The sequence below is a fragment of the Priapulus caudatus genome, unplaced genomic scaffold (assembly GCF_000485595.1).
Source record: "Priapulus caudatus unplaced genomic scaffold, Priapulus_caudatus-5.0.1 Scaffold143, whole genome shotgun sequence".
NCBI lineage: Eukaryota > Metazoa > Priapulida > Priapulimorpha > Priapulimorphida > Priapulidae > Priapulus > Priapulus caudatus.
In genome coordinates this window covers 632,776-643,718 of record NW_014577204.1, presented here as the reverse complement: position 1 = coordinate 643,718, position 10,943 = coordinate 632,776, and the positions used below count along the sequence as shown (strand labels likewise).

Sequence of the window (10,943 nt, the reverse complement as noted above, 5' to 3'; positions counted from 1 at the left end):
GAGAGAAAGAGAGAAAGAGAGAGAGAGAGAGAGAGTGAAACAGAGAGAGAGAGAGAGAGAGAGAGAGAGAGAGAGAAAGAGAGAAAGAGAGAGAGAGAGAGAGAGTGAAACAGAGAGAGAGAGAGAGAGAGAGAGAGGTAGTGCTCGATCTAATTCAAGATCAAGATGCGTTCTCCGTTGCATTTCCCCCTTTTTTCTTGCAATAACTAAGTACAAGAGTTAGTTATATATCGCTTTAATTTCACCACATATTATAATTCCACGTTAAAATGGAAAAAAGTTCTTATTTGTGATTTCAATTCGTATTTCAGCGATGGACTTTACTAATTAGAGGCACTTTTAGCATCGTGCTGGGTGCCATCATCATGAGTAAGTGTATTTCTACTATATACGAAGCAGACAGTATTCGCACGTTTCTCATCTAACAGATATGACTCGGCAAATGTCATATTTACGGAATACATAAATAGAGATCATTACGCAGAATCTCTATTTGTGTACACCAGATATATACAAATGAGTCCTTCTTTATACGCTCTTGGTCACATTCGTCATACAGAGACTCGGGTTGAAAAGCATCCGAAGTTACGGTCATCCGGACTAGCTTATCCGGATTGTAACTGAGCAAAATTCGTAATTGATCCATGTCAATCTTTACGAAGCGCGCGAAAGCTTTAAGAAGCATAGGAACCAAGCCTACGGTTACCGAACTGATCGAGTTTCGAATTACTGACAATCGACTTTAGCGAACCAAATTTTGAAATCCATAATGCTCACAAAGGCTCCCAGAATATGGATTGATATTGATAACGACACTGCACTGAAGGTGATTAGAAACCTTACATATTATAATTCATTATGTTTGTAATCATTTTCGACTTTATTATTCGCTGAAGATCGCAGCTTTCTCGATTAACGTCTGCTCTATCGTTTTGTGTGAAGTTACAAACTATGGGCAAGAGTGGGAAGTAGGAGACCTGCATCTTCACGTTCCCTACAAAGCCTTCACGCCCACTGAGGTGGACGCCGAGTTAGGAGTTAAGATAGGCCTTCGCAGTGTCAACATAACAATGAAAGGTCAGAAAATATCACGATTTATAGAAGACGATTCGATTTGTCGATTTTTCGACAGGTGAGCTGTAAAAGATTAATTGATTCAAGAAGGCGCGTATATTGCTGGGGGACCTCAAGACAATTATCATATTCATTATGTGTTATGATAATATGTTCTATGCTGTGTGTTGTGCTATACATTCGGTTGTACACTGGGTATTATGTACTATATATTAACAAGTGCAATCCTGTTTATGTCTGTTGTTTATCTGTGTAGCTCCGAATGATAACGAATTGAACGAAACGATCAACTACAACGAGAGATTCACATTTGGATGGCAGCAAGGGCGGCTGGGATTTGGCCCTTCTGGTATATGATATTTTAATATCATTATCTATCATATCATATCATTATCTATTATTATCTATTATTATATATTATTATTATCTATCATATCATTATCTATAAGCGCCGCTGTAGTGTTATGTCTGTAGTAATGATGTTAACCCACAAACACATAGATGACATACATGACAAACCATTAACACAGCGACACCTTGTTTTGCCCAAGTCAATTTAAATATGAGATAATAGTAATTATACTGTTGAAGTAAATACGCGCAAAAGTGTAATTCTTCTTGTATTGCAATAATGATTAAAGACACAGACACACCAATAATATATATGTACGTGTGCTTGTGTGTGTGCGTGTGCGTGCGTACGTGCGTGTGCGCCGTGTGCGCGTGCGTGTTGTGGAGGCGCTGCGCAGCATATCATATCTATAAACATTTTATTGCAGCTAGCCAGTTCAATCGTGAGTTCCGAGTAGCACAGTTCACGGGCCTGCCTCTACCTATTCTATGGATTGCTGAGTACTTCACGTTGGATGGGGAAGGCATACGCTGGGGCCGCCATTATCGTCAAGCTGGCTTCTACGCTCATGTGTTGATGTGGTACGCACGAATGCATTCAAACTTATCAATCGATCGATCCTTCCATCCATCGATCAATTAATCGACCATGCAATCAGTAAACCAGTCAATCATTCAACCAATTAATTGATTAATCAATTAATAAACCACTCAATCAAGAAATCTATCTGCCAGTATGTGCTTCCACCTATCCGTCCATCCATTCATTCATCCCTCCATCCATCCATCCGTCCATCCATCTATCCTTCCATCCATCCATCCATCCATCCATCCATCCATCTAACCAACCATCCGTCCGTCCGTCCATCTATCCATCCAACCAACCATCCATCCATCCGTCCGTCCGTCCGTCCGTTCGTCCATCCAACCATCCATCCATCCATCCATCCATCCACCCACACATCCATCCATCCATCCACACACCCACCCATCCATCCATCCATCTATATATCCACACAACCACACAACCACCCAGCTATCTAGATTTCTAAAACCTCTCGATCCCTGCCCCGGCTATTCGCCCAACCCGAATAACAATTTGCATTCAAATTTCTACATCTAGGTTGGCGTTTCCCTTCTGGATACTCAGCAACATCCTGTTCTTCATGGTGATTCGCTACGGGGCGCTGCTGCTGGGGATGACTGGTGGCTGCATGGTGCTGGCAAACATTCTCTACGCCGCCATACGTAACTATAACGAGCTCGTGATCCCGTTCGGAGGAGACGCGGCCATCACATTCCATTGGGGATGGAGCTTCTGGTTAGCTCTCATCGCAGGTGTGTATGCGCGCACGTACGTACGTACGCACGCACGTAACGCACGCACGTACATCCGCGCACACGCGTGCGCGCGCACCCATGCACACACCAACGCCCACATTCAAACAAACAAACATTCCCCTCATATACACACGCGCGTGCATGTGCACATACGCACGTACAAGTACATACATAATAAACACTATCGATATGATTGTTATTGTTTGCATAGGCAGCATATTATGTTAAATATAAAGTAGTTAATAATAGCATATAAACAACACATAATAGAATGGTTCTTGTATGTGTTAACGAAAACTTTCGAATTCCCACAGAAGGCAAAAGACCAGTTTAATTCTCCCCGCACACACTAATTATCGGCTCTCGCAGGTATCGTCAGCGTACTCGTCGCCGCCGTCATCTATTTCATGGATCTTCGATTTCCCGAAGCGATACACGCTTTCTTCGGAGTGGACATCCTCCAGGATTACGAGGAATACTACGCAGGTACGGGCGCCTCCGCAGCTAGAGAGGAAACATGGTGATAGCGCGATGATGCCTGTAAGAGGCGCTATAACAAACACGGATGTCTTTGTTTAGATGAGTGTTCTCTCTACTAGAAGTATTTGTCCGTGAATAAGTAACGCATCCAGTAGTAGATGCATCCGTGGGGATGTTGACATGGACGCGGAAATAACGAGCAGTTACGTGACGTCTAACGTAAAGCTTTGAAACATCGTTTGAGTCTAATAAGGAATGTCCGAAAACTGCACGAAACCTCATACTTATTAACGTCAGCTATCGTCAAAGACATATTTCATATCGAACTGCTCTAGAGAATGTGCTCTCTACTTTAAATGTATAATTTCTTTTAAGTGAATAATATTTTGTACAAACGTAACCTCTATCTATACCTTCAAGCTAATGAATGGAATTTAATTAGCCCGCATCAATATCGCGCGTTTATAATATAGGAATTTACTTGCGTGAACTTTCATCATTGCATGCATTAACGTTCTAATAAACTCAGAACGGAATCGTACTTATAGACACTGAAGAGGTGGATCAGAACAAAGAGCCAAACGGATTAACTGAGCCTGTGGCCTCAGGTAGCCGAGACCAACTAACGATACACGAGGAGGGAGCCGACGTGGAAGGAAACGAACCCCAAGTAGTCTCGGTAATGTCATTCCTCATACGTTTGTTTAAACGCAATTAATTCACCATATATTTCTAACATCGTATCATCAAAAAAATTCCGTGTATATAACATTGTTTACACTAAACCAACCCCTTACATTTCGTACGGCATATTCATTACTCGCGTATTTCTCACGGTATACAGTCAATAATACCCATAAGTGCGTTCATCACTTTAAAATCAATAATCACCGTGTTGTTTTGTCTGTACTGTCAACAATACTCGTGTGCTCTTCACTTTAAAATCAATATTCTTCGTGTTTTGTGTGTGTTTGTACAGTTAACGATACCCGTGGCCTCTTCACTGTAAAGCCAATACACAACGTGTATGTTTTGTATTTGTCATGTGCGTAAACACCGTGTGAACAGTAACTTGTGTTCCTACTGCTAACACAAGTCGCGTTTCTCACTGCGTATAGTCTGCACCTATCATGAGACGTCGCGCAGGAACAAGGTTCCAGAAATCGCTAATTAAGAAGCCGAAAGTGTCGCCGAGAGCGAGACAAGATGCTGGCTCGACTCTAGCACCGCAGCATGCGAACTCAACTGTACCGGACACCGAGGACATGCCGCTATACGAAAACATCAGTAGGGATAACGAGGGGCAGGGGTGAGCATAAGAGCGCGACAAAGCGAGTCGTGGCGAATTAGACAGGGAAGTGACAGATTCCAATCCCACCGAAGGAAAATTGTTTTGCATTTTACTTTTTTCTATTTTTAATCATATTTTCTAACGTTCCTAATTTTATTCTGTTATTTATAAATTTCAAAATCACAGTATGAACATTAGAAAATGCAATAATAAAGGAAAAATAAATATACACATTTTCCCCCGAGGGGATTGGAATCTGCCACCTAAGCGTTTTGTGTATGTCATACGTAAGTATGTATATATATATATATATATAAGTGCGGGTAACAGGTGTACATAATATTATGATATTTTTCATATTATTTTTCAGAAACACAGGCTACGGAGCAACTGAAATGAAAGTAATGGGGTGAGACGCTGTGACCCTACCATCTCTTCCGCTCTACGCACGCATTCATGTAAATAAGTGCGTGATGATGTCACTTGTCATTTAATGACTATGGAATTTTCACACAATATCATTCTGGTGCGCATGGACAGTCGTGGACGTGATCCTAGATTACGTGTGAACCCGTCAATTAGTGAATACCCCCGTAAGAGACCTAGAGTCTTATAATGATGCGATAATACATGCCTATATAAGTTACCTTTATACATGAAGAGTTAGGAAACAACCAGTTGTAGCGGACTTTCTCAGCGACGCAATATTATGTGGCATAGACTATCGATGCACGTGCACATATAAGCACCAGGGGCGTGTACAGGGGGGGGGGGTCCGGACGCCCCCCCTTGCTCGCGCAGAAAACGCATCTGAGGGGGCATAATTACAAAAAATTTCTGTGGGTATAGGGCCCCCAGACATCCCCTTCGCGTGCTCGCAAGTTTGGGTTACGGTTAGACTCCCCCCCCCCCTGGTACAAATCCTGTACACGCCCCTGAGCACATGGTTAGGAGAATAATCAAAATTACTTGAAAATTTTCTTCCCTGTGGTTCACCCGTTTGACCATTTGGCGGCTCGTGTGGGTACACATGCAACGGCATGCCCTCAGCAAATCTACTCACTACTTGCTTGCTTACTTGTGTAAAATACTTGGCAACTCACTGTATAAATTCGCATAGAAAATGCTCGATTGCATAATAAATACAGATGATCACACACGCGCTTGTACAGCGGCCAGTCGAGAATCAATATGAATGTACTCATGGTAATATTGTCATACATGTAATAAATATGTAATTAGATAATTGGAATAATAGGTCTTATGGAATTTTACTTCAGCTCAGATGCGCATGAGTGTGCCACGGGCACGTGTGAGGTATAGACAAAGAGACCAAGAGAAAGAGATAGAGAGAGAAAGAGAGCGCGCCAACATATTAGCCAGCGAGCCGTGCAGCCGTGATTTGCACGGTCAGTTTTGAAACTGCACGGCCAAAAAAATTTCAAAATTTCAAAATTTTCGGGAGGAGGCCCCGGGGCCCCTCTCATACTCCCCACTCCCCGTGAACGCCTGTGGCGTTCATGAAGACCGCCTACGGCGGTCTTGGCTGAGACACGCAAAATTGCACTCCCAAATATTTTTTCTGCACTCCCACAATACTCATTCCTGGCTAATACCCTGGAGCGTGCGCTTGAGGAAAGGAAGGATGGGAGAGGGAAAGAGGATGGGAGGGGGGAAAGAGAGTGAGAGAGAAAGAGAGAGATGGCTAGATTTCACGTTTTAACATTTGGATTCATTTGTACTGTGACTGTTGTATTGTGCGTTCCCATAAAATGTTACTCGTTAAAATGTGGAGGGAACACGTAAGAATTTCTAAAGAAGCAGTTAATAAACTAGTTTATGGTTACAGCTAAGCACATGCATAATAAAATAAAAATCCCATAATAATATTATACAACAAGTTTGTATTTCATATAATCATAACAACAATAGCTTGCATAATTTGACATACATCATTTGCAAATAGAACATATGCATACATTCCAGGGTCATGCAATAGATTACTTGTAAATAGTACTTTTCCATACATCCCATTAAAGAAAAATTTACACATTAACAACACTGCTTTTTTTTTGTAAAAGCCTTCATATTCAATACCAAAAGCAACAATCAAGTAACAAATATGCACATAACGTACATATGAAAAAAGCTACGTATATGCAAAACACAATAAAAAATAAATATGTCTTGCCAAAAATACACAAGACAAAAATGTGTAACTCTAAAGCCACTAAAACTGGGCGTGTAAAGAGGTCCAAATCTGAAACAGAAACCGTGAATGTGGGTTTTGTTGTTAAGGAAATAATTATGTTTGCAATCGGCCGGTTTTAGTGGTTGTTGAGTTTCACTATTTTTGTCTCAACTATATCTGGTCTTGTATATATTAAGTAAAATCCTGCGATTTATGGTGGAGAAATTACAGCTGCCTGTTTCAGCACCGATACACATAGATAAACATCCTTTCTGTGGCACATAATACCTATCATCACCCGTACATGTCCCATCGACCATAATCCGTCACCTGTCACACGTCACATCAGCCATCACACGTCACATCACTCCTCACCCCTCACCCGTCAAATGCCCCATCACTTGTCACCCGTATCACCAGTCACGCGTCCCATCACCTGTCATCTGTCACGCGTCACACTTCCCATCACCTGTCATCCGTCACCCGTCACACGTCACATCACCTGTCATCCGTCACGCGTCCCATCACCTGTAATCCGTCACGCGTCACACGTCCCATCACCTGTCATCCGTCACGCGTCCCGTCAGTGTGACTCGCACCGTCCTGCCGACGTCCCACAGCCAGGGATGCGCGGCGAGCACGGACACGCTGTCCTCCCGCGCCGCGTCACACTCAACGACCATCTCCCGCATCCCGCAGCGCGCGAAGCCCCGCACAGCTTCCTCGTCCAGCTCCCACAGCCCCGTGCGCAGACTCCGCAGCGCCGTCAGCTGCCGCGCCGCGCCCATCCGCAGGCACGGCACGTGCCGCGCTCCCTCCGGCGTCAGCAGCGTCAGGTGCGTCAGCGTCGCCACCTGGCGGCCGGTGAGCACGTTGTAAATGCGGTTGGAGGGAGGTCTGTGCGCGAGGTCGACGCCGACGATGCTGAAAGCGCGCAGGCCGGGGTTACGCGCGCACGCCTCGCGCACGCCCGCCGCGCACAGCCGCGTCGCCGCCGCCTCCCCGTCGCACGCCGTCACCCTCAGGCTCGCGAGCCCGTCGCAGCACGTCGCGACGTGACGCAGCACCTCGACGTCGGCGCCGTTGCGGATGGAGTAGACGGCGGCGGCACGCACGCCCGCGCCGTGTCGCGCGATAGCGCACAGCAGCCGCGCGCGAACGCCATCCCAGCCGACCGCGGGGCGCGACCACGCGGCGCCACGCACGTACTTGCAGTCGTAGACGAGCGTGCGCCACACGCTGCCCGTCGAGCAGCAGTGGCGCCACCTGTGGCTGACGGTCGCCGCGACGACGCGGGACGCGGCGTCGAGGTGTTGGAAGATGAGGCACAGTGCCGTCGCCGGCAACCGCTGCCAGTCGACTGCCGCCTCCTCCTCCGAATCTCCTGCAGCATCCAACGCGGGATCGGAAATCGTCTTTTCGGAATCGGAACTCTTCCGCTCCGAATCACAACGCATCTTCTCCGATTCAGAAAACATTCCCACGGCATCAGTACACATCTCGGAGTCGGAACTCATCGCGCCAAAAGCGGTGAATTTAAGCTGCACAGCTGCTCACAAAGATATGTTGACTAGAGAGGTAAAACACCAAGTTATCGACTAGATGCTCATCTCACGTCGCCAGGTGCATGAAACATGATTATAATTAAATATTATTCCTCGTTAAACAACGCGCTCGCACGTTGTTGCTCGTTAGATGACAAGCAGGAAAGAGACGTCGACGCACTCCCTCATCGCGGCCACCTGCCTGCTCTCGGACACGCGCTCGAGCTCCTGCTCTCTGCACAGCAGCACGACGTGGCGCAGCGAGCGCCCCGCCAGGTGGCGCACCGTGCTGATGTCGACGTCGTGCGGCGTCGTCGTGACGCGCCGCAGCTGCGCGAGATTCTTCAGGCTGCTCATGCTGAGCGCGGGCACGTGCCGCGGGCAGCGCGCGTCGCGCTCGCCGTCCGACGGGGTCACGACCTCGAGCTCGACGAGCCGCTGCGCCTGCCCCGGCCCGAAGATGCTGAACACCTGCAGGCGGTTGAGGCACGGTTCGCGCGTCAGGTTGACGTTGCGCACGCTGACGCGCGTCAGGCCCGCGTTGCGCGCGCACACCTCCCACAGCGAGCTCTGCAGCTCGCGTAGACGGGCGCCGCGCAGAGTCGCCTCCGCCGCCGACACCTCGAAGCAGGAGAGCGCGTGGCAGCACTCGGCGAGCTGGGCGACCGTCTCGACGTCTGCGAGTGAGTCGACGTCGCGCACGACGACGACGCGGATGCAGTGCGCGTAGTCGGCGATGAAGGCGACGAGGCGGCGGTGGTACACGTCCCAGTCGTAGCCGCGATGGTGCTTGCGCACGAGGTTGTTCACGGCACTGCAGTCGTAGTAGAAGCTGCGCCAGTACCTGCAGCAGTAATCGAAGAATGTGTTTTAAAGGGTTTTATGCGGTGTGCCGTCGCAGTACGGGACTGCAACAACAAGAATCCCCCAATGATGGTATAACATGTGGCTGCACTGATGACCACAATGAAGCCCATGAGAATTTGTCTTCGTCTCTGTCAAGAACATGTAGTGCGACATTTGGTCATTTTAGTAAACAAAAGCATGCATTTAGTCCGATTTCCAACGTCACACTTCTGCACGTTTTTATAAGAAGTTACCATAGATTAGAACGTATAGATTAATGATGGTATTAGTACCTTTCACTGGAGATGCAGTAGCGCCACACTGGCGATACTTCCGATGCGAGAACAAGTGTGGCCGAATCCAAGAGGCTGCATATTTGCGATAGAGCAACAGCCGGCAAGAGCTCCCACATTACACAGCTAAAACCACGAGAAACAAAAATGTGTGAGTATATTAGGCCATAATAAAATATTGTTTGTTTGCCCTCACCCGACCGACCCGCCAAAAAGGGGCCGACTCAAACATTTTTATTGACCTTTCCCATTTTTTTTTTTTACAAATTGTATCACTGTACATTATATAAAGCTGTAGGCAATACATTATAGGTACCAAGCAAAACAAACAAACAAACATAAAAGGTATTTCCACACAAGGACACCCGAGTATGTAGACACCGTGCTGAATTTGTAAAAAGACTCCCCCTTAAAAAAATATGTAAGCCTACCTACTACATACCCAAACTTTACAGCCTGGGTCGGGTGAAGGCAAACAAAGATTTTTTTAATCATGACCTTACCATGAACCTATCATAGCAACTATCCTTACATACACTATATGTTCATGAAGTTATGTGTTTGTGTGCACGTGTATATAAATGATAATTCTAATTATAACACTCACCATAGTCTACTATAGCTACTGTTACAGTATTTAGACTCCAGCCCGATAATCGTAACCTAATCAATACATGAGGGTTGTGCCATAGCACGGGCAGGCCGGGTCTATAGCACAGGCACTTTGAACATTTCAATAATACTAGTGATGGTGAATAAACACAAAAATGTATTTACTACCAGAGTCTTACAGTTTTTCTACCCTCTTTCGCCGATTATTAGTAATAACTTTCTGTAAATGCTGTTCGAAAGCTCCTCTACAACAGACACAACTTCACTGCGCAAACGGGGATAAAAATTTCCACGGGGATTGAAAGGGAAAAATTCAATTTCACCACTTTTTTTCGGGGGGGGGAGGGGGGTGCTGAGACTTGACCGGAAGTACATTCCTGATTTTGTATAAAGGGTAAAAATATGCACTTTTTGGTTCAAATCTGGTTGTTTTTCTCATACTTTTTTTGTACAGTTTTAGTATTCTCAGTAAAATGTTTTATCAAAATTTCAGGGGGAGATGATTCCAGTGAGCACTGTAGTTGTGGGAGGGGAGTTGCCAAAGAAAAAAATAACCCTAGAATTCACAAATATTGCACTTACAATTTCAATTTTTATTCAATTCCCTCAAAAACGGCCATCTTAAAGGTTAATTGCTAACATCCAAGAGCTCTACCCCATGGACCCCCGGCAAGGGCCCTGCCCCTGCACCCCGCCAGGGGCCCTGGGGCGGGCCCCTGGACCCCACCCATTAAGGGCTTCGTGCCAAGGCGCTCGCGGTGTCCACTGTGCGCACACATTCTTTGTATACTTTGTAATGGAAGTAACAGCAAAATCATCCCCCCACAATTCTGAGGACCTGTCTATGCCACTGAATATAACACTCATAACTTCATAAATACAAAGTTCAATTTAAAGGACTATATCGAAGATGAAAATAG

The 10,943-nt window shown here is 46.0% G+C and overlaps 2 protein-coding genes across 3 annotated transcripts in view; one reads left to right on the top strand and one right to left on the bottom strand.

The window, feature by feature from the left end:
* Nucleotides 1-5,789, top strand: part of LOC106806124 (dual oxidase maturation factor 1-like) — a 6,944-nt gene extending 1,155 nt beyond the window's left edge. For both annotated transcript variants that reach the window (XM_014807977.1, XM_014807978.1), the window contains exons 3-11: nucleotides 312-369; nucleotides 943-1,077; nucleotides 1,331-1,423; nucleotides 1,854-2,007; nucleotides 2,549-2,763; nucleotides 3,136-3,252; nucleotides 3,795-3,925; nucleotides 4,365-4,555; nucleotides 4,908-5,789. In XM_014807977.1, coding sequence (XP_014663463.1) covers nucleotides 312-369; nucleotides 943-1,077; nucleotides 1,331-1,423; nucleotides 1,854-2,007; nucleotides 2,549-2,763; nucleotides 3,136-3,252; nucleotides 3,795-3,925; nucleotides 4,365-4,555; nucleotides 4,908-4,950 — 1,137 coding nt within the window. In that variant the 3' untranslated portion in view covers nucleotides 4,951-5,789. The remainder of the gene's footprint in view (nucleotides 1-311; nucleotides 370-942; nucleotides 1,078-1,330; nucleotides 1,424-1,853; nucleotides 2,008-2,548; nucleotides 2,764-3,135; nucleotides 3,253-3,794; nucleotides 3,926-4,364; nucleotides 4,556-4,907) is intronic.
* Nucleotides 5,790-8,419: 2,630 nt separating this feature from the next.
* Nucleotides 8,420-9,626, bottom strand: LOC106806120. Its single transcript, XM_014807974.1, has 2 exons — nucleotides 9,412-9,626; nucleotides 8,420-9,116 (listed from the first exon to the last, which is right to left on the bottom strand). The coding sequence occupies exons 1-2, from the start codon at nucleotides 9,528-9,530 to the stop codon at nucleotides 8,420-8,422; spliced, it is 816 nt and encodes a 271-aa protein (XP_014663460.1). The 5' UTR covers nucleotides 9,531-9,626.
* Between the last annotated feature and the right edge of the window lie 1,317 nt (nucleotides 9,627-10,943).

Excerpts from the sequence above, each read along its gene's own strand:
- LOC106806120 (XM_014807974.1), bottom strand. The coding sequence starts at position 9,530 with ATGTGGGAGCTCTTGCCGGCTGTTGCTCTATCGCAAATATGCAGCCTC. Across the intron at positions 9,117-9,411 it reads TACTGCATCTCCAGTGAAAG|GTACTGGCGCAGCTTCTACT; the intron begins GTACTAATACCA and ends TTACTGCTGCAG.